This window comes from Ovis aries, chromosome 12 (genome assembly GCF_016772045.2).
Source record: "Ovis aries strain OAR_USU_Benz2616 breed Rambouillet chromosome 12, ARS-UI_Ramb_v3.0, whole genome shotgun sequence".
NCBI lineage: Eukaryota > Metazoa > Chordata > Mammalia > Artiodactyla > Bovidae > Ovis > Ovis aries.
In genome coordinates this window covers 30,000,194-30,022,841 of record NC_056065.1, presented here as the reverse complement: position 1 = coordinate 30,022,841, position 22,648 = coordinate 30,000,194, and the positions used below count along the sequence as shown (strand labels likewise).

The following is a 22,648-nucleotide window of genomic DNA, read 5'->3' as shown; positions in this document are numbered from 1 at the left end:
CGGTTTATGCAAAATACTCACAGTGGTTAAAAAAACACAGCATGTGGGGTGTGTGGAGCAGCTAGAAGATACTTGTATTACACAGGTGCCCTTACCTTCAGTTTTCTTAAATGATTGAACAGCCTTGTTCAGAGACGTTTCATTTATTTAAATCGTCCATATTTGTGGTGTACAACATGATGATTCGATACACATAATGCAGTCAAACCAGTTAACATGTCTCGTTTCATAGTTATCATTTATTACTGTGTGATGCGTGCAGCTAAAAGCTGCTCTCTTGGTGTATTTTCAGTGTGCAGCGCAGTATTATTATGTAGAATCATCATGCCTGTACATTAGACTTCTAGATTCATTCATCCTACATAACTGCAGCTCTGCACCTTTTGATCAGCATCTCCCCGTCTGCCCCCACCAGCCCCTGGCAACCATCATATTACTTTGCTTCTTTGAGTTTCACTTTAAATTTTTATTTTTTGGATTGCACTCAGAAGTGAAATTATGTAGTATTTGTCTTTCTCTGTCTAGCTTACTTCACTCAGCATGACGACCTCCTAAATCATCCAAGTTGTCATACAAAGTAGCATTTCCTTCTTTCTCACAGTTGAAGAATACTCCATTGTATCTGTGCATCCCCTTTTCTTCAGCTGTTCATCCATTGACAGACACTTGGGTTATTTCCATATCTGAACTACTGTAAGTGATGCTGTAATGACCCTTAGAGTGTAGATAATCATTTTGATTCTTGATTTTGTTCCCTTTGTGTGCATACCCAGAAGTGGAATTGCTGGATCATCTCGGAGAAGGCAATGGCACCCCACTCCAGTACTCTTGCCTAGAGAATCCCATGGACGGAGGAGCCTCGTAGGCCACAGTCCATGGTGTCGCTAAGAGTCGGACATGACTGAGCAACTTCACTTTCACTTTTCACTTTCCCGCATTGGAGAAGGAAATGGCAACCCACTCCAGTGTTCTTGCATGGAGAATCCCAGGGACGCGGGAGCCTGGTGGGCTGCCATCTATGGGGTCGCACGGAGTCGGACAGACTGACGCGACTTAGCAACAGCAGCAGGGTAGTTCTAGTCTTACATTTTTGAGGAGTGTTTGTACTGTTTTCCATAATAACCATACTGATATGCATTTCCACCAACAGTTCGGTCACATTGTTTTCTTGCTGTTGAGTGGTTTGACTTCCTTATGTATTTTGGATATTAACCCCTTTTTAGATGGATGGTTAGTAAATATTTTCTCCCACTTCATAGACTGTCTCTTCCCTTTGTTGATTGTTTCCTTTACTGTGCTTTTAGTTTGGTGAAATCCCTTCTGCCTACTTTTGCTTTTGTTGCCTGTGCTTTTGGTGTCATGTCCAAAACAGTCTCATCTACATCAGTGTCAGGAAGCTTTTCCCCTATATTGTCTTCTAATAGTTGCATGGTTTCAGGTCTTACATTCAAATCTCAATTCCATATCAAGCTGATTTTTTGCATATGTAGTGAGATGAGTTCAATTTCATTCTTCCACATGTGGAAAGCCAGTTTTCGTAGCACTCTTTGTTGAAGAAACTGTCCTTTCTCTAATTGTGTGTGTTCTTTGCATTTTTGATAAAGATTATAAATGTGTAGAAACAAATCTGTTGCTCTGTTGTGATGCTCTATTGTGTCGCAGTGTTCTGTGCATCTGTTATTATGCCAACTATGTTATTGTTGATTACTATAATTTTGTAGTAGTTTTTGAAATCTCATAGTCAGATGCTATTAACTTTGTTGGTTTTGTTTTTTCTTTTTTTTTTTGCTCGTGATTGCTCTGCCTATATGTGATCTTTTATGGTTCCATATAAATTTTAAGACCTTTTCTAATACTTTGAAAAATGCCATTGCAATTTTGATAGGGATTCCACTGAATCTAAGGATTACTATGAGTAGCGTAGTTATTTTTTAATTCTTCCAACCCATGAGCATAGTATATCTTTCCATTTATTTGTGTCTTCTTCAATAGCTTTCAGGCTTCCCAGGTAACTCAGCTGGTAAAGAATCCATCTGCAGTGCAGGAGACCCCGGTTCAATTTCTGGGTTGGGAAGATCCCGTGGAGAAGGGATAGGCTACCCACTCTAGTAATCATGGGCTTTCCTGGTGGCTCAGATGGTAAAGAATCCACCTGCAATGCGAGAGATTTAGGTTCTATCCCTGGGTTGGGAAGATCCCCTGGAGGACGGCATGGCAACCCACTCCAGTAATCTTGCCTGAAGAATCCCTGTGGACAGAGGACTCTGGAGGGCTACTTTGCCGACAAAGGTCTGTATAGGCATTTTCCAGTAGTCATGTACAGATGCGAGAGTTGGACCATAAAGAAGGCTGAACACCAAAGAATTGATGCTTTTGACCTATGGTGTTGGAGAAGACTCTCGAGAGTCCCTTGGACAGCAAGGAAATCAAACCAGTCATTACTAAAGGAAGTCAATCCTGAATATTCATTGGAAGGACAGATGCTGAAGCTGAAGCTCCAACACTTTGGCCACCTGTTGCAAAGAGCCGGCTCATTAGAAAAGACCCTGATGCTGGAAAGATTGAAGGCAGGAAGAGAAGGGGACAACAGAGGATGAGGTGGTTGGATGGTATCACGGACTCAATGGACATGAGTTTGAGCAAGTTCCAGGAGATGATGGACAGGGAAGCCTGGCGTGCTGCAGTCCATGGGTTCGCAAAGAGTCAGACGTGACTGAGCAACTGAACAACAACAGTAGCTTTCATCTACTTTGTTAAATTTATTCCAAAGTACTTTGTTGTTTTAATACTATTGTAAATAAAATAGTTTTTCTTTTTCAGATAGTTTGCTGTTAGTATATAGCAATGCAACTGATTTTTATATGGTGATTGTATATCCTGTAACTTTACTGAAATCATTTGTTGGTTCTAACAGTTTTTTAGTGAAGTCTTGAGGGTTTTCCATCTATAAGATTATATTATCTGCAAACAGAGACAGTTTCACATCTTCCTTTCTGAGTTGGATGCCTTTCATTTCTTCTTCTTGCTTGATTGCTCTGACCAGAACTTCCAGTACTATGTTGAATAGGAGTGGTGAGAGTAGGCACCCTTGTCTGGTTCCAGATCTTCAAGGAAAATATGTTAACCTTTCATTGCTGAGTATGATGTTATCTGTGAGTTTGTCATATATGGCTTTTATCATGTTGAGGTACCTACTATGTTGAGAGTTTTATCATTAAAAGATATTGAATTTTGTTAAATAATTTTTCCCACATCCAGTGAGTTGACCATGTGTTATTTATCCTTCATTCAGTTAATGTGCTGTATGACATTGATTGGTTAATGTATGTTGAATCAGCCTTGCATCCCAGGAATAAATTCTGCTTGATCACGGTGTCCGATCCTTTAAATGTGCTGTTGAATTAAGTTGCTGAGTATTTTGTTGAGAATTTTTGCACCTGTATTCATCAGAGACATTTACTTGTAGTTTACTTTTTATGTAATATCTTTATTTGGCTTTAGTATCAGGGTAATGCTGGCTTTGTAAAAATGAGATTGAGACTGTTCCCTGCTCTTTAAGTCTGAGAAGGATTGACACTAATTTTTCATTAAATGAATTCTACCAAACATTTAATTCATAGGTGAATTTTGTTATCGTTGTTGTTCAGTCACTCAGTCGTGTTTGACTCTTTGTGACCCTATGGGCTATAGCCCTCCAAGCTCCTTGTCCATAGGATTTTCCAGATAAGAATACCAGAGTGAGTTACCATTCCCTCCTCCAGGGGATATTCCCGACCCAGGGATTGAACCTGGGTCTTCTTCATTGGCAGGTGGGTTCTTTACCACTGAGCCACCTGGAAAGCCCCTTGGTGAATTCTACCAAACATTTAATAAAAAATTAAGAAGAATTTAAGAGAAATATAGAATTTGGGTGATTCGCCTTATCACAGTCTTCTGTAATTTAATGTCTTGGGTATAGTAGTGTGGCTGGGAGGAAAAGGGAAGAAAACAGTATTTATCTTAGTTTCTTTGTAGTTCTCTATAGAAAGCTTTTCTTCCTACATTGGCATTACCACCATTGCAGTTAGAAAATTAGAAAGCAGAAAAATCATTCCTGTCTTTCACAAATACCATTCCTACAAAATAAAATGGCATGCCATCTCCAGGCCGAAGGCATCTTCAGTCATGGTATGCATACACTAAATTACTGAGAAAGATCCTTCCCTAGACGGACTAGCTGAAGGTAAGTACAGATGTACGCAGTCTATTCAATTTCAGTATGAAAATTAGAACTCATGCTGAGATTTCAGTGAAGGATAAAATTATAATGTGTTATGTTTAGAGTTTTAAAATTTGGTGTGTTATTTCAGGAGCTCTGGGCCAAGGATTTAGTCACTGATTTTTTTTTTTCCCCAAGTTTGTTTTACTCTTTTTTACTAGGAAGAAAGTCTCTGTGACCATTAGCTCTGGACATCTGATTCTCTCTGCTCTCCTGGGCTCCAGAGGTAGTTCTAAAGGTATCAGACCAGAGTCTAGAGAAGACGGCTTAACTTCTTTAGCCTTTGATATGATAGCCACATTTACTTTCTCATTTAGCGCTATTTCATTTAGAGCAAAGTATGACTTCAAATTATAGTTAATTCGTTTTTCCTTTGGGAGAGTCAAGTTTTTGGTCAGATTTTAACCTACATACTTTTCTTTAGATCTCTCTTTTTTTTTAAATATTTTTAATTAAGAATATAAATTAAATTCTTAATCTACAATGTATTGTAAATAGAAAAGTTTATATAGAATGAACAGAATTGCTTCTGTTAGCTAATTGCTAATAGAATCAGATGTCAAGCAGAATCTTAATGAGAGAAATAACTTGTGGCTTCTGTGGGTTTTTTTTTTTTTTCATATAATCAGTTTTATTTGAAAATTTTATGGTTAAAAGGCATAATTATTTTAAGGTGTTCTACCATGATGGAAATTTATTCTAATGTGAGCATTCTATTTACTCTCAAAGGACTTTCTTCAGAAGATACCACACCTTTAATGCAAGAAAATATACTACATGTAGCCACACATGCCGTTAGTGATGAAGAATCTGCAGAAGTAAATGCTAACGATCAACTGGAAGCCTCAAAGTTGGTTCTGCAATCTCTGTTCTCACTTATACGAGGTGAAGTTGAGCAGTTGGATTCAAGAGCACTTCCCCTTTGCCTTCACCAGGTATCTTGCTGAACTTTCAATTGCAGCCTCACTGAAATTCTGGGGCCAATATTTGTAATAATCTAAAATCCAATTCTCTGTAAATGATTCTGCTCCACCTGTCATTGGTGAGTCCAGGAGAAGGTGACCTTGGATCAGTAGCTGGTAGGAAATCTGACATATCACTGACTGGTGGCCACATGTTGGTTTGGATCATCAATCTATGGCTCATTCAATTGCTAGCTGCTTTTACTTGGTGGTGGTGGCGGTTTAGTCACTAAGTTGTGCCCGACTCTTGAAATCCCGTGGACTGTAGCCTGCCAGGCTCCTCTGTTGAATGCGATTTCTCAGGCAAGAATACTGGCGTGGGTTGACATTTCCCACTCCTGGGGAATCTTGCTAATCTAGGGATCAAACCCACGTTTCCTGCATCTCATGCATTACAGGCAGATTGATTACTACTGAGCCACCAGGGAAGCCCCTTCTTTTACTTGGTGTGTACAGTTGAGAGTCAGTGTACTGTACAAATGAGTCAATGTGGAAAGTGCTTAGTAAGTACCAACAAGGTACCCAAAACTAAGCTAGACACTAGGCAAACAGATTACGTAAGAACATGTCCTTAAGACGACACTGTGGAATAGGAAAAACAATTATGTAGCTAACTAATGATAGAAGTCTGTATAAAGTATTAGAGTAGGTATGTGCTTCAGGTTCAGCAAAAGCACAAGATGCATGATTAACTTTGTCCTTTGGACATTAGGCAGAAATAAGGTGATTCTTGAGCTGGGTTTTGCAGGATTTATAGGCTCACAATAGATAAAGAAAGTGAACTGGTACAAAAAGAGATCAGCCTTTGCAAAGACATGACTGGGATATTATTTTGAAGATTAAGATGGAAGAGAGATGAGAATTAAGATTGGATAACTTGTAACATTAAGGTCTTGCTTTTAGAGGCCGAGAGCTTTTGATTATGCAGGTGCCAAAATTAGAATTCTAGAAATATAACTCTTGATGATTGAGAAGGTAAACTAGAAGATGGAGAGCCTGGAGACTGGGAGACCTTAAGGACAGTAATACAGAAGGTTTTTTACACGAGATAATTCTGAAAAGATTAAGGTATTTATGAGCTGTGTTTTACTTTCTTTTTTCAAAATGAAAATAATTCATATATGGGATTGGAAGAAGCTTCAATTTTATTTCACTCACGCTTCCTGTTTCATTAAACATTTGTAATAAGCAGGGAATAATTTTTTAAAAGTAAAACAGCTTTTGTCCCAATGCAGGAAAACATATATTCTTACAAATTTATATTACCTCCTTGTTGGGCTTGAAGAATGCCTTTGAGAAAATGTGTACTACTTTTTGACCTCTGGTGTGTTGCTGACGTATATAATACATGTTTACCATAGTTGAGAACTGTAGTTGAGAACCACCAATACCAAGGCAGCTTTCTAATCTTTCAGCCTTCTTTGAATTTGTACAATGGATTGAGTTTGTAAAAGATATTTACACTGTTATTTCATTCTCCAAACAATCTAGAGAGACATTATCATCATCTTAACAAATGGGAGATATAAGACTCCCTTACAAAGCAAGTTCCTTATAATTGTAGGGCTTTGTTTTGTGCTCAGTTGCTCAGTTGTGTCTGACTCTTTGCAACCCCATGGACTGTATGTAGCCCACCAGGCTCCTCCATCCATGGAATTTTCCAGGCAAGAATACGGGAGTGGGTTGCCATTTCCTACTCAAGGGGCTCTTTGCTACACAGCGATCGAACCCACATCTCTCAAAGCACGTGTTTTGGGGACAGCCTGACAGAAATTTGAATACTGACTGTATAATAATACTACTATTGCATCATTGTCAAATTTCTTGAGGTTGATAATGGAATTGAAGGTCATGTAGGAGAGTGTCTTTATTCTTGGGAAACACACGTGCAAGTAGTATTTAGGAGTAAAGTTATATAATGGCTGCAACTTAAGATATTTCAGTGGGAAAAAATGTATAAGAAAGGGAAAGAAAAAGAAGATTTGGCAAAATGTCAATAATTGACAAATCTAAATAAAGGTATATGACTGTTGATTTTACTATTCTTTGAAGTCTTCTGTAGAATTTCAATAATAAGTTGGGGAAACGGACATTTGGAGTAAATAGAAACAGCTAAGTGTAGCCAAATCTTTTCAAGCAGTTTATGTCACTGGGATATTGTTACGTTAAATGTAAGGAGAATGCGCTTTTCTACTAGCAGGTGATCCCATAGCTGAAGCAGATCTAGTAGAAAATCACATTTTTAGGCAGGAAGATGATAACAGTCTTGATCAGATGCAGATTATTTAATTTTTTAAAATGTCTCAAAGTAGAACTCCACCTTCATCCCCTAGGAACATGTCAGTTTGCTGAGTCCTGTAGGTTTTGCTTCTGAAATACCTCAGCAGTCTGTCCTCTCCTGGCAAAGAAGATTAGAGAATATAGTGGTGGCTTTAAAGTATGGGCTCTGGCTCTACTTTAAAATCTAACCGTAACCCTACTACTAACATACTAAGCAGCTTTTAGTTTCATCTTTTGTAATGTTGTAGAGGACTCAGTGAAATAGTGCATGTACAAGTACTTAACGTATCAATAACACTTGGTATACTTAACATAAAAGTAATTAAACAGTAAGCGGAACTATATTTCTCTGTCACTAATTCAAACATTGCTTGCTTTTGGAAAGAGATGGCTGAGACTGCAGTAAGCTGAGACACCAGGGCAACAGCAGTCAGCTGATGACTGCCTTCTGTAGTCCAAGAATACAAAATATCCTGTGAGTTACTCTCATGGGAAACACAAGTTAGAGAGAAGTGGAGTGACTTTTTTTTTTCCATTATTTAGTAATTCCCAGCAGCTCACACTGTGCCTTTCACTTGAATTTGACAGTTGTTAACATTTTGCCAGATTTTGTTTTTCCCTCCTCCCACTCAACCCTACCCCACATATTTATTTCCCATGAAACATCTTAAAGTAATTTTCAGGCATTACATCACTTCACCCTTAAATACTTGCACATAAATTCCTCAAGAACAATGACACTCTCCTAAATAACTTACAATGCCATTATCAACCCCAAGAAATGAAATGTTGGTTTAATATTATTTAATATAGAGCCTATATTTGTTTCTTCAGGTTATTCCACAAATATTCATTATAATTGGTTTCCCTCTGATCCAGGATCCAGTAAAAGAGCACACATTGCATTTGGTTGTGAACATTCTTTAATCCTTAGTAATCCAGAACAATTCCCTGCCTTCTGTTTTATTTGTTTATTTTTGCTTTTATAACATTGACACGTCTGAAGAGTTAAGAGTTCTTGTAGAAATGTCGCATAATTAGGATCTGTCTGATTATTTCTTCGATTTGATTCAGGTTAAAATACCTTGGGCAAGAATTCTACCTAGGTAACATTCCACATTCAGATGACTCTTGAACTCACTCCAGTCTGGCCTTTGTGCAACTGCTCCGCCAGAATTGCACTGTAAATGCCAGGATTGATCTCCGTGTTGCATGCTCCTGTGAATCTAGTTGTTAGTCCTCAGTTTTCTTCCTGCCGGAAGTATTAGAAGCTCTGACAAGTTGATCACATGCTGTATTTTGCAGCATTTTCTTTTGCTTTTTAGGACCCTCCACTTTCCACTTTTATATCTTACCTCACTGGATATGCCTTCTCTGGGTCATTTGTTGAGTCCTCCAAATTTTACTGATTGTTGAACATTGGAGTGCTTGAGGATTCAGTTCTGCAGTATAAACTAAACATCCAGCTTCCTGAGGCATCTCATGGGCCTTTCAAATTTAAGATGCCCAAAATCAGACTTTGACTTTTTTTCTCCCTTTTGTTAGATGGCATATCCATCCCTCTAGTTGCTGAGACCAAATACTTTGAAGTCATCCTTCACTTTTCCCCATGTCCATATCCAACCAGCAGATCCTGCCAATCTATTTAAAAAATATATGCAGATTCTGATGTCTTCTTTCCTCCTTGATTGCCACCATCTCAGTATAAGACACTGTCAGATTTCATTCAGATTCTTGCAGTAAACTAATTGTAGAACCCTCTCTGCTTTACCTTTATTTCCATTTAGGTTTTTTTTACCCCCTCCATACAGCAGTCATTGTGATCCAGGTAAAATGTTAGTTGGGATCATGAGACTTTTCTGTTCAAAGCCATCCATTGACTTCTTTTCACATTCAGAGTAAAAGCCAAAATTCTTACCATGGCAAGACACTCCATGATCTGGCCCTGTTACCTCTTAGACCTTAATTCCTAAAACTCTCCTTCTCCTTCACTTCTTTCCAGATACACCGGCCTCCTAGCACTTTCTCAGCTATACCAGGAGTGTTCCTACGTCAGGGCCTGTGATATTTCCTTTTCATCCTTTCTCAGGAAGTCACTATATGGTGTACTCCACCAAAACGAGAGAGTAAACCAAGGAACAGAAAGGTTAAGATATAAGAAAATGGGGTGCTACCCTGGAGATGGGTGAAGGGGATCTCTAGGAGAAGAGAGAGTCTTAGATGACAGCTTTGTACCAAGAAAGAGAGTGTACCCACTTCTATCTGAGCAGATCAGAAGGGTCTGGGGAGAAACTTTTATATCATTTTCTGATTTCTGAATATTCAGTGTGTCTAAATACATTGAGGGAAGATTTCAACTCTTGATAGACTAGTTGCATAAGCGATAAGTGCTTGGAAAACTATACCAAAAAAAAAAAAAAGGAAAAAAGAAACTCCAGAAAAAACAGAAAGTTTTCATGAAGGGAAAAATAATGAGAGTTTACTACACGGCTTACTCATAATAAGGTAGACATGGCTTACCCATAATAAGGTAGACATTAAATGTGTATCTACCTTTTAATACAATATAACAACATGGGATAGGTCAATATGTGAGAGAAAGTGTGTGGGGTACATGTTTGTAGGATAAGGCGCAAAAGACTCAATCCCCATTTTCTAAAATGGAAAAAAAAATCAAGAAATAACAAATATAAGCATAATATGTAGAGATATAGTGCTTTTTTAAAAAAGAGATATCTTAAGTGCTTGCTCCTGAAGAAAGCAGAATAGGGCATGAACAGTAGGGCCTTTCTTCAACACACCTTATAGAACCATTTGCCTCTTTGAACCATGTAAATATATATATTTTTGATAAAGGTAAGAGGTAAAAGAAGAAATTTATAATTCAAACATAAAGTGAGAGTAGTTTCTAGGTCAACGTGGTGACAGTGGAAACACGGAGAGGTGAATTTGAAATCTTGATATCAGGACTCGGTGTAGATAATGAAAAAAGGGATGATAAAGAAATCAGGGAAGAATAAGTCTAGGAATACCAATTCTAGGAATGGTAGTACCACTGACAGAAATAAGGAAGTATTAATGGAGAGTTAATTACAGGATAGTTACTATTTTTAACATATTATATAGATGAATATATGCTAAAGGACATTTGATATTAATGACTGTGATCACTACAGATATTCACCTACATTTTTAGCTCTCGGAACTCTTTTTTCCTTTTGGCACTTAATATGTTTTATTGATTCTTGTTTTCCAAGCATCCATTGTAAGTCTCTGTCAGTATGGACATAACAGTGCTAATAACAGCCTCAATGATAAGAATACTAAAATAGGAAATACTGTTTTCGTAGCACTATTCTAGGTTTTTTAGCCCATTTAATCCTCACAGTATCAGAATGACACATTATTATAACCAAAGCAGATTTTTTTTAAACTTGTCTGAAGTCACACAGCCAATAAGTCATAGAGACAAGATTTAAGTCCATGTCTGGTTCCAGAGTCCACACTAAAGTTCTTGGATCTCTCGAAGATTCCATTTAAAAATTACTTTTCTTGAGGACTTCCCTGGTGGTCCAGTGGTTAAGACTCTACACTCCCACCACAGGGGCATGGGTCTGATTGCTCATAAGGGGAGTTCCACAGGCCATGTAGTGTGGCCGAAAAAAAAATTGTTTTTCTTGGGTGTGAGTAATCTCTTACACACTGACTTTGTTAATATAATGGCAGGCTAGCTTTAAATGTATATTATCTAAGTCATAAACTTGAGAGTTTTTCATATAGAAGTGAGAAGAAGTAGTTCAAATGCTGTACTCTGTCCTCAGTGAGCATGTCCTAAAACTCATCTCAGACTCAAGCAGGAAACGGCTTCACTGGGATCCTTGAAGCCACTCTGTGGGACTGCGGACAAATGCATACACCTTCCTAATTCCATTTTCTTCCCAGTAGATAAAAGACGCCCAAAACCAGGAAAACCTTAAAATGACTGCCCTCCCAAAGTGATTTTCAACTCACTTCCTCACGATTCTACTTTGCACTGGTAGAGTAGAGTATTTCTGGTCCAGAGTCAGCAAGTGCAAACCGTTTGAAGCACTTGCTGCTGTGTCCTGGGCACTGCACTAGACACATGTTCCGTCTCCTAGAATTGTAGGTATTCCTGACCCTGTTTTACAAATAAGGAAGCCAAGGTTGAGACATGAAATGACACGTCCAGAGTCACACAGCTGGTAGTGGCAAAGCTTGGTCTAGAACACAGTCAGGTTATTCGCCTTCAAACTTTCATGTTTTTCTGCTCTACCAAGCTACCTCCTGGATTTCGACATTTGGGGCATCAAAGAAAATCATACCTTCTTTTCCCCACTTGAATTGCCAGGAGTAGGTTTTTATGGGAGAAAGCACCCTGTGTATGTATTTTTCAAGCTGCCCTTGCACCTGTGAGTGCCTTTTTACTTTTGAGGCCTTGGGTTTCATGATCCTGTCTTTATGGTTGCACTTATGGGACTGGAACTATCCCAGAAGTCTGAAAGCCAATGGATTAAACTGACAGTTTACAGAGAGGTGATTAGCTCCATCTATATTGTTGTTTTGCTCCTGGAAGAATGTTAGATATGTAGAATAAATTTTAAGTGAGGCAACTATTTCCTTTAAAACTATACTTTTTCCACTGTGGGATTTAGAAAAAAGAATTCCTTTTTTATTTCTAATTTATAGCTTTGACTAGTGCTTTATTGCTCTTTGTACTGATAGCTTCCTGGAAAGTAGACATCATGATCCATAAACAGAATACCTTTTTCATTAGTGACTTAGGAAAAAGCAGGGCAAACTGAAAGTGTGAACTACTTAATGAAGTATTGTAAGTATGACAATAATCAATTCATGCAAATATTTCTCCATGTATACTTTTGGTTTTACTGTTCTATTTATAAATGCTACATCTGAATAAAGGACCCCAAAGTTTTTAGAATCAAAGAATTTTTAAATTTAAAGTTGCCCTAGAATGAATCTGCTAAGGGATGTGCCTCAACTGGGTCCAGATGCTGAGTCCCTGGACCTTGCCCTCCCATCCAGTGCCCTTTATCCTGTGCAGCACTCTATATATTCCAAACATCATTGCTCAACTAGTAGCACTTGGTCTGTCCTTTTCTGAAATATCAAAAGAGAATGAAAAATCAGTGTCCCATGAGGTAGTTTGTGAAATACTAAAGAGACGAATGGGTTTTAAGATCCCTTGTAACATGACATATTTCAGTTTTTTAGTTTATGATAAAGCCGTCCTTTCATTTGTGTTCTACTTTTATAAGCCTCGACAGCATTTCTCTCATTCTTTAGAGTTCTTATTCTAAACTCTAATGAATCAGTGATGTTTGCTTTGACTTGAAATAGAATAGAAAGAATGAGATTGTGTACAGACCAAAGAATGTCTGTGTTTGCTTTTCTTGAGACAAGTGACTTCAGAAATGTGTCTTGTGCCTAGAGTCATATTTTTTCTGAACTGGCAAATATAGTTAAATAAGAGTTTTCTTAGTTTGATATCGAAGATTTTGAGAATTTCAAGGTTTTGATTTCTTCCAAATTTGTCTTTTTATTCAACTGTTAATTTAGCTATCTCTGTTTTTTTATTTGTTTTTAACAGATAGCAGAGTCTTATTTTCAGGAGGAGGACTGTATCCTTTTTTTAATTAGAAGAAGAAATGCCTAGAACGCTTAGTGAATTGCCCACTTCTAAAATTGAGATTTACCTACAATGAATGTATGATCTGTTGTCACTGGATTTTGTTTCATGCACCCATGTAACCATCTCAGAAAACAAGATGTAGCAAATTTGTTACTCCAGAAAATTCTCTAGAACCACCCAAGTTTGACCTCCTGTGGACAAGCTCTAATTTTACCAAAATCTAAATATTTGTGTGTGGAGGAAGGGGAGAATGCATGTTGCAAAAAAATAAAAACCCATTGGATTTGTTTTCTTTTGAATTAAACAGAAGTACATGTCAAGTAATATTCATATGATAGAGTTTGTCAGCCATATTATACATAGCAAATCTCATGACTCTTATTACAGCTATATATATATAGCAAAGGGAAGATTGAGTTCTTCATTAGCGATAAACAGAATAAATGTTGTCAAGGAAGACTGCATGTTAACTTTTGTTTGTGCTGTCTCTTCAGTCATGTCCGACTCTTTACAACCCAATGGACTGTAGCCCGCCAGGCTTCTCTGTCCATGGGATTCTCCAGGCAAGAATACTGGAGTCAGTTGCCATGCCCTTCTCCAGGGGGTTTTTCAGACCCAGGGATTGAACCCACATCTCTTACATCTACCTTACATCTGCTTGTATTGACAAGCAGGTTCTTTACCACTAGTACCACCTGGAAAGCCCATAACTTTTGTAAAAGAAAGATTTATTCCTTCCATGTTGTAATTTCCCTCTCTTAAAATTGTTTATATTTTTTCAGAGAAGGTCCAATATATACACTTTAGAGAGAACTCATCCTAAGTATCTTTATTTCCCCATTTGTGTGATTTCTTTTTTCTCCTAACCTTACTGATTTTCACTACAGATTGGAGGACAAGCAATTGTCATCCTGAACCTCTATCAGGTAAACTAGTAAAGTGTGGTAGAAACTTAGGGCAGTGGCTGTCTGTCACTAAGTCTGAAGGAAATCAAATTCTTAAGGAAATGAAGCTTAGAACTACCCAGATGATGAGTATGATGGAGTACAGTGCAGATCACATCAACTTCCCTGGGAGCTTCCTAGAAATGCAGACTCGTGGGCTTTAGAATCAGAGCTTCTGGGGATCAGACTCACGAATCTGTATTTTACCAAGATTTTCGAATAACATTTATGTTCAGTAAAGTGTGAGAAACATTGGTATATTTTTAAGTTGTGAGCAGAGGAAATTAGAATTGTCTCTGCTTCTCCCTGGTCTATTTTATGATCCCTGGCATATATTTAAGACACAAATGAGAGAGAGAACTGAACCTCTGAGTGACCATGGGAAGGCTAAAAAGCTAAACAGTGAGTTTTTTCTCTTCCTTCTTTCTGGGTCAACATTTAGAACATGGCCCAAAGGAAGGTAGACAGTTGGACAGCTTGTCTTGACCGCATGTAATGCTAAATGTGTGATACAGATGGAGAAGGCAGAAATTCATAAGAAAATCTACCAAAAAAAAAAGTCAAATCACATAATTATAAAAATCACTGTGGCAAGTTAATTTACAAAAAAAAAAAAAAAACAACATTCAGTGAGAAATAAGAATCACGGGGAGTTGCAATCAGAAACAAACATTTGACTAGAGGATAACAGTGGCTTGACAGAAGGTAATTTAAGGAGAGGAAAAAGACAGGGGACACTTAGATTACGGATTCCATATGGGTCCTATTTCCAATTAAATTATATTTAATTGACTGCTAGAGGTATTATTAGCAAGCAGGCATTTCTTGAACATTAAAACCTTCTTTTTCTGTCTTCTGTTTACTGATAGAATAGAAACCAGGTAGCTACTGCATGATATGCAACATTAAAATTTACCTACTTCAAAACCAAGAAACCTTACTTTTTTGTTTAAATTTAAAAATATTTAGAGTCCTCTCATTTTTTGATAAGCTTCAAAATTCTCAGTTGATCTAGGACATTATTCTTTAGCCTGGATTCCTGTTTTCCTCAAATTTTCTGTTCAGATGAGAAAGCAATGAAATTCATTCAGCTCGAACGACTGTATCATGAGCAATTGCTCGCAAATCTTTCTGCCATTCAAGAACAGTGGGGTGAGTACAAACTAATGTAGAATGCAGAATTATCAATAATCTAACAAATTTTCTCTAGAAAGTTAACGTATTTGACCTGGTTTTCTAAGTCAGGAAGTAGATGTTTCTAGTCAAGTTAGTGTTGCAAAGAAAGTAGCATTTTTACCGCAAGTTTACCTCTTTTTAAGAAAGTTTTTGTCTTTGTATTTTGTTTTTCATACCAGTGCCAAGAAAAGAACACTTGTAACTTTTTCATTTCTTCTGATGTCCTTGGCTGATTTAGTCTCTGGGTTATATACTTAGATCTAAAAGTAATCACTTAGCTATTTCTGTGTTAACTTTGGGCTGAAAAGATAATTTTTCATGATAATCTTTATCAGTGGTGCCACTTAAGTATTTTTCCCCTTCTAAACATGTTTTGTAATAGCTAGTGACTAACAGATATTTTAAATTTAGAAACAAAATGGAAAACTGTACAGCCACATACAGTTACACCTTTGAGGAATTCAGAAAAGGGATTTAATGGTGAAGATTTTGAACGGCTTGCTAAATTTTGTGCAACACATCACGAGTAAGTACTTGACTGTTTACAGTGAACTGGAATAGAATATTGGAGAAGCATTGTAGTCCAGAATAGTTAAAATGCAGAATTCGCTTCTTTGTTTTAATGCTAACTGGAGAAATTAAAATTAATAAAATGATTAGGTTCCTTTCTCAGCTTTTATCTGTTTCTTACACAAAACTTAACAAAAGGTCTGTTGTACAAAATTCAAAGCACCTTCTAATTAGAAATTTTTAAATGTAAAAATTTTGATTACTTCTAATTTTGATTACTTTTTGCTTAATAGATTAGGTGATTCAGATGGAAAATTTTGTGTTGGAATTTTTATTACAGTTGTTTTCCAGTGTTTGTATGTCTGTCACTGTTTATATGTTGTAGTAAAAACACACTTTTAAAAGTAGCCTAATAGTGGAATGCAAATGCATTTAATCAGAATACCAGATAATTTTAAATTGTTTGATTTATATAAAGAGTTGGATTTTTAAAACTGAACATAGTAATAATAAAGCACTTAAGTATATATATTTTAATTTATTATTTGAAAACTCAGAATTATAAAGGTGAGGGGACATGATAGTTATTAAACTAGTGCAGATTTCTGGGATGTACAATTTTATTGTGTTAGTTTGAACTTTTGAAACAGTCTTTTTATGGATTCTGCATTATGACCTAATTTTAGTGTGTTAAATAGGTTAACTCTTGGCTTTGTAAAACTTTTAAATAATGGAATATTAAAAATAGATAAGGGAGATTTTTTTCTTACTTTCAAAATAGTCAATATAGATACTTTTCTGCTCTTCCCAGGGAACTAATAATTGCTTAATGTGTTATAAATGTTTTAATTATTTAAAAATAAATAGTTATTGAACCTAATATAGACATGACTTTTTTTATTTTTTCTCTCTTTTTAAATATAAGGCAACTTGCCAACACATATTGTTTTTTTAATTTTTATTGCAGTATAGTTGATTCATAATGTTGTTAGTTTCAGGTATAAAGCAAAGTGAATCAAGTTATACTTTTATACATGTATATTCTTTTTCAGATTCTTTTCCCATATAGGTCATTACAGAGTATTGAGTGGAGTTCCCTGTGCTATACAATAGGTCCTTATTAGTGCCAACACATAATTAAAAACTAGTCTTCCGTCACATTGCTGCACATCTCTAGAGAATATCTGACTAGTGAACAGTAGATAGTACTGTAAACCAAACCTAAAATTTTACGCTTATATTTGATAATTCCCCAAAATTATACTCCTAAAATTAATATAAAATGTTTGAGTATTAAAGCACACAGCTGAATTTTTATCTGTACAGGATACATATATGTAACTAATACTCTGACCAAGAGTCCAAAGCAGTCCAGCCCCTCAGAAAGCTCCCTAATTTGTGTACAAAGCCAGCACCCATCCCCCTCAGGTAGTAACTGCTATCTGAGTTCTGTAACACTGTATTTGCCTGTCCTGTAGTTTTACATAAATGTAATCACACGGACTAGATTTTTGTGTCTAGCTTTTTTGCGCATGATTACATCTGTGTTACATGTTGTTACCTGCAGTGGTAATTTGCTCTGCTTTACTCCTGTGTGGATTCATTATATGACTGTGCAGCAATTTATTTATCCATTATATTGTTAGTAGACATTTGGATTGTTTCCAGTTTTTTAATATTATGAATAAAATGGCTGTGAACATTATTGTGTATGCTTTTTGGTGAATGTATGCATTCTTTTATCTTGAGTGTTCCCTAAAATATATTTACAGATTACGTCTATTTTTATCCTTTTCTGTGGAAAATGTGAATAAAATATCTTCTGCCATAATCAACTTTAGACGATAATGACATAAACTGAAATTTTAATATGTGTAAAATACTCTTGAAATACATTATTAGCAAAAGGTTGACATTTTTTCCCCCACTGAATCTCAGTATTTATAGCTTCTTTGGAGGTTTTTCATTAGTTATTGGTCATCTAAGAAGATTAACACATGATATAGTTGCACTTTGAACTGTGTGAACCAGTGGTAATGTTTCAGCAGTGGAAATGTTCTGTGCTAATATTAGAATCCAGAGAAGCTGTATTTTTTTTCTTTTTTTTTTTACAGCCATTTCAGTGACATTTGTTTGGAAGCATTTTGCTGCTATAATATTTTTTTTAATTCTTTTTTTCCCCCCTCTCTCTTTTTTCCTACAGTCCTCTTTTATCCAAAGATAAGGTAAGAGATTTTCTTTGAAAATGTTTACAGGAAAAACGTAGAGTGTCATGTTTTGTTGTATGGACTGGTTTAGAAAATAAACCTTCCTCAAATTGTTTTCAGCTTTCTAACTTAATGCAACAGTTTTCCCCAAAGTTTTTTTTTTTTCTTTCTTTCTTTTTGAAAAACTTTTTAGATAGCAGCTGTCCAGAAGTCCCTGGGAAGGAAATGCTTTACGCAGTTAATAGTATCTGAAGATCCAAAGGAAAGAGGAGCTGCAGCCAAAGAGCTGGGTATGTTTTTAAATTAGAAGTAGACGTTAAAAATGCCTGCCTCATATAATATTTTACAAGTATTACATCTGAGTTGCTGTGAAGGAGCTTTTTTGTGCATACTGCTCCTAGACAAATAGCAAAGCAAGGGTTTCTTTTAACATCATATAATCCTATTTTTAGATATCTAGTAGTAGAAAGTATAAAATCTAAATTCTTATGAAAACATAAAATTGTTCCATGTTTTCAGTAGGTGGTTATATGTATCTAAGAGAATATGACAAGAGTGCAAATAAGCTGTGAAAGCGGACTGGTTTTAGTGCATTCAGGTATTCTTTTCTGTATAAAAACCAACAATTATTTTTACAAACTTTACCAGAAATTTTTTTCTGTAAATGTAGATATTATCAAGATAAGTTCTGTATCTTAATAGCTTATCTTAGTAATTCTCTTCCTTTTTTTGTTAGCTAACATGGTATACTTTAATTTGTATATATATATTTCTAAAGCATTTATAGTTATGTTTTATACCACTGTGTCTTATGTCAAAAGTTAAGAGTTTTAGAAATTTGTTTTCTTATAGTAATAATGTATGTTCATTACAAAAACTTGAGAAACTAAAGATAGATTTTTTAAAATGTGTTTTAGGGCATTTATTTTTCCATGTATATGATTTTAGTACTACTTTATATTCCTGGGTCTGAAAACCCTGATGTTAAACAGGCAGCATCATGTGTCTTAACTGAGTTGCCTGAAGAGATAAGATGATGATGATGATCCCCTGAATTTCACTTGCCTTTTTCTCTTTTAAGTTTTTCCCCTCAGATCTTTACTTTATCCCCTCTTCTCTTATGTGGCAAATTTGGGTTGCCTTAGGTCAATCCTACTATGTTCTGTTCTTCCTATCTCTCTTTTCTGGTCATTGTTATGCTGGAAACCAGAATATAATGAGCTTCATAAAGATCTTACGGGAAAACATCACAAAGTAGTCACCTAGTTTGGGTGTGAATACGTCTCTGTGTTGTGCACATTGGGAAGAAGGCTATTCTAAGTTTGAGTCTGACACTGCCCAGCAATAGCTCAGCACTACTTCCAGCTTAGCCTCTGCCGCAGGATGCGTGGCACAGACAGGTAAACTGAGACACTGCACATAAGCCACTTACTTGGTGCTTTGACTCACAACTAGAACCTGTGTCTTCTGGTTTCTATCTGAATTGCAGCATACTTCTGCTAAGGAAGTTGTGTGGATTATCAAATTCCACAGTGCAGACATTTCATTAGTAACCATTTTATGGGAAAGATGTGAACTAAATTCTAGAGAAAGAAATCTTGCCAAGTCTGATAAAATAGTATCTTTTAAAGAAAAATGTCAAATCTCTCATAGTCTACTCAGACAGGTTATTCTATGAATAAATACAGAGAAATGTTAGAAAGAATATGAAAAAAATAGAAATATGAAAATATTACTCTAAATGATTTGTATTTAATATATTCTCTTTGTTTTACCCTGTATTCCTTGTTTCTAATATCTTACATGTTCTACAGTGTAGAGTTTTGCTTTTCTTTCTTTATATATGTCTTGGTCTTAAGCTCCTTATATAATAAGTAACTTGCTTTTGTCTGTGTATGGTTGTTGCTGGTATCAAACTTGTCTGGTTTGAATCCTCTCTCCACCACTTAAATTTGTGTGACCTTAAGAGACTTCCCTGGCAATCCAGTGGTTAAGACTCCACACTCCCAATGTAGGGGCACAGGTTTAATCTCTGGTTGAGGAGCTGAGATCCTGCATGCCACATGGTGTGGCCAGAAGAAAAAGTTTGTGTGACCATAGACAAGTTGCTTAACTTTTTTCTGTCCCTCCCTTTGCTCAGCTCCAAATGTGGGTTATTTTTACCTCATAGGATTTTTATGAGGATTAAATTAGTAATTTCATTAAGGTTTAGAACAGTGCCTGGCACAAGGTAAGAAACCTACGTGCCGACTGCTCTCATTACCCTTCCTCTAGTACCTCCTCCCATGTTATCACCACCCGCTATGGCTGGTATTCCATTAATCTTCTCTATGTGTTATGCATTGCTGCTTTCCTGATAAATCTACCATGATTAAAGTCCCCAAGTTATTTACATATTACTTTATATTTTCAGTGTACTTTTATGTATATTATTTCATCTTTTCCTCTTAACAACGGATTTAAGGTAGGCTAAGTCATTTTAAGAAACTCAGGGGAGGTAAGTGACTTTTCCAAACAGAACTAATTAGAACACAAAGTTAAAACCCTGTTTTCTGGCCCTGAAGCCCATGTATTTTTATTATATTTTAATTCATTTTTATTAAGTTATATTTATATGTGAAAACATGTTACATATATACATTTATAACAATGTATTAAAAAAATGAAGACCTGTGAACCTTATTCCCAACAGAGGGATTAGATTATTATCAGTCCTCCTGTTAAAACTACCTTTGTGTTTCTTTCTATCCCATCACCTGCTTTACTCCCCTGCCCCAAGGTAGTCATTATCCTGAGTTCTCCATTTATCATTCCCTTCCCACTTTTTAATCAACTTTATTGAAGTACAATTTCTATGCAATAAAATGTTCCCATTTTAAGTGCACAATTTGATGAGTTTTGGCAGTTGTGTACAGTCATGTAACTCCTACCGTAGTCAGAATATGGATCATTTTTATCACTCGCAAATCTTTCTCCAAATCTTCTTATACTCAGTCCTTCCCACCTCCAGTCCCAGGCAACCCAGTGCTTCCTGTTATTATCAATAGGTTTTCCCTGTTTCCGAATGTAATAGAAATATAATTTCTCAGCATACTTTCTTTTGAGAGTTACCCTTATGACTAAATGTACCATTAATACATTATTTTTTGTTGCTGAGTAGTATTCCATTTTTAACTTTACACAATTCGTTTATCCACATAATTGTTGATAGACATTTGAGTAATTTCCAAGTTGGAGATATCATGAATAAAACTGATAGGAAGTTGTTTTTTTGTTGTTGTTTTTGTAGATATGTGTTTTCATTTCTCTTGGGTAAAGAACTGAAAGTAGAATCAGGGTCATATGGAAGGTACATGTTTAACTTGGTAAGAAACTGTCAAAAAAAGTTCTACAATGCTGTTGTCCCATTTTATACCCTGCCAGCAAATATATGAAAATTTCAATTGCTCCAAATCCTTGCTGACATTTAATATTGTCAGTCTTTTTTTTTAAGTCATTTTGGTAGATATGAGTGTCATTGTGGTTTTTAACTTGTTTTTCTCTGAGGACCAAGTGTGTACATTTTTAGTTTTGCATTGATCTCTGTAGAAGATGCACTAATTTACACTATTATCAATATTTCAAACTTAATGAAGGCACATTTTTTCATCAACCTGCCAAAATAAATATTAACATTGAAAATTTCTTTTTCAAGCCTGATATATCACTCAAATGTTTTTACATGATAATTAGTGAGATATTGAGAAGGTATAAGAAACATGTTAATTCATGAATGCTTTAGTCTCATCCATAAATAACATAGGGAATTGTTCCCTAAAGAGAATTCATGGCAGAATGAGAGTTGCGAGAATAACTCAAAGGCATGTGCGTTCGTAGAGCACATGTTAGAGCTTAGATGAAGTCTGACTTGTCATTTGAGAACTACCTTTTTAATTTGGTATTATTAAGTATGTCATACATTCAACTGTTATTCCATTGTTGTTTCATCAGAGTAGAATTTTTTTTTTTAGTGTGTCTTAAGTCAATGCAATAGGGATTAGTAGACTTACCTTACTAGATCTTTGGGCTCAAGAAAGCAAGTTAATGGAAATTCATGTTAGTATTAACAGAAACATTAGCAATAAGTTTATACTATGATACCTGCTTGTAGAAAATTCAAAATATATTTTTGGTTAAACATAGTAGATTGACCATTTACTTCTACTTTTTAAAAAAAATACTACTGAAATGTCACAAAGGGATCCTTAAAGGCAGAAAGCCAGAAGGACAGAATTGGCAAGGAACCAGCAGCAGATATGACATCCAGAAAATGTTGGAAGCTGGAAAGCAGATGGATGGGTGACAGCTGGCTTCACATACCGTGCATGCTCAGTCACTCAGCTGTGTCTTTGCAACTCCATGGTTTGTAGCCCACCAGGCTCCTCTGCCCATGAGATTCTCCAGGCAAGAATACCGGAGTGGGTTGCCATTACCTTCTTCAGGGGATCTTCCCCACCCAGAGATAGAACCTGCATCTCCTGCATTGGAAATGGATTCTTTACCACTGAGCCACCTGGGAGGCCCAACTTAACATACCAGGGAGAGCCGAAAACTAAGTGTCTACAGGGAGAAGGTTGATTTCTGCCTGAGAGGGTTTGGGA

General features: G+C 36.2%; 1 protein-coding gene across 7 annotated transcripts in view; it reads left to right on the top strand.

Moving 5' to 3' along the window:
- Positions 1-22,648, top strand: part of CNST (consortin, connexin sorting protein) — an 88,790-nt gene that overhangs the window by 44,483 nt on the left and 21,659 nt on the right. For 4 of the 7 annotated variants that reach the window (XM_060396385.1, XM_060396387.1, XM_060396386.1 and 1 more), the window contains 7 exons: positions 4,988-5,193; positions 13,130-13,160; positions 14,059-14,097; positions 15,181-15,267; positions 15,703-15,817; positions 18,005-18,026; positions 18,202-18,298. In XM_060396385.1, the coding sequence (XP_060252368.1) occupies positions 4,988-5,193; positions 13,130-13,160; positions 14,059-14,097; positions 15,181-15,267; positions 15,703-15,817; positions 18,005-18,026; positions 18,202-18,298 (597 nt within the window). Of the gene's footprint in view, positions 1-1,992; positions 4,497-4,987; positions 5,194-13,129; positions 13,161-14,058; positions 14,098-15,180; positions 15,268-15,702; positions 15,818-18,004; positions 18,027-18,201; positions 18,299-22,648 lie in introns of all 7 variants that reach the window. The other 3 variants (XM_015099185.4, XM_042257171.2, XM_060396389.1) reach the window with 2 other exon arrangements.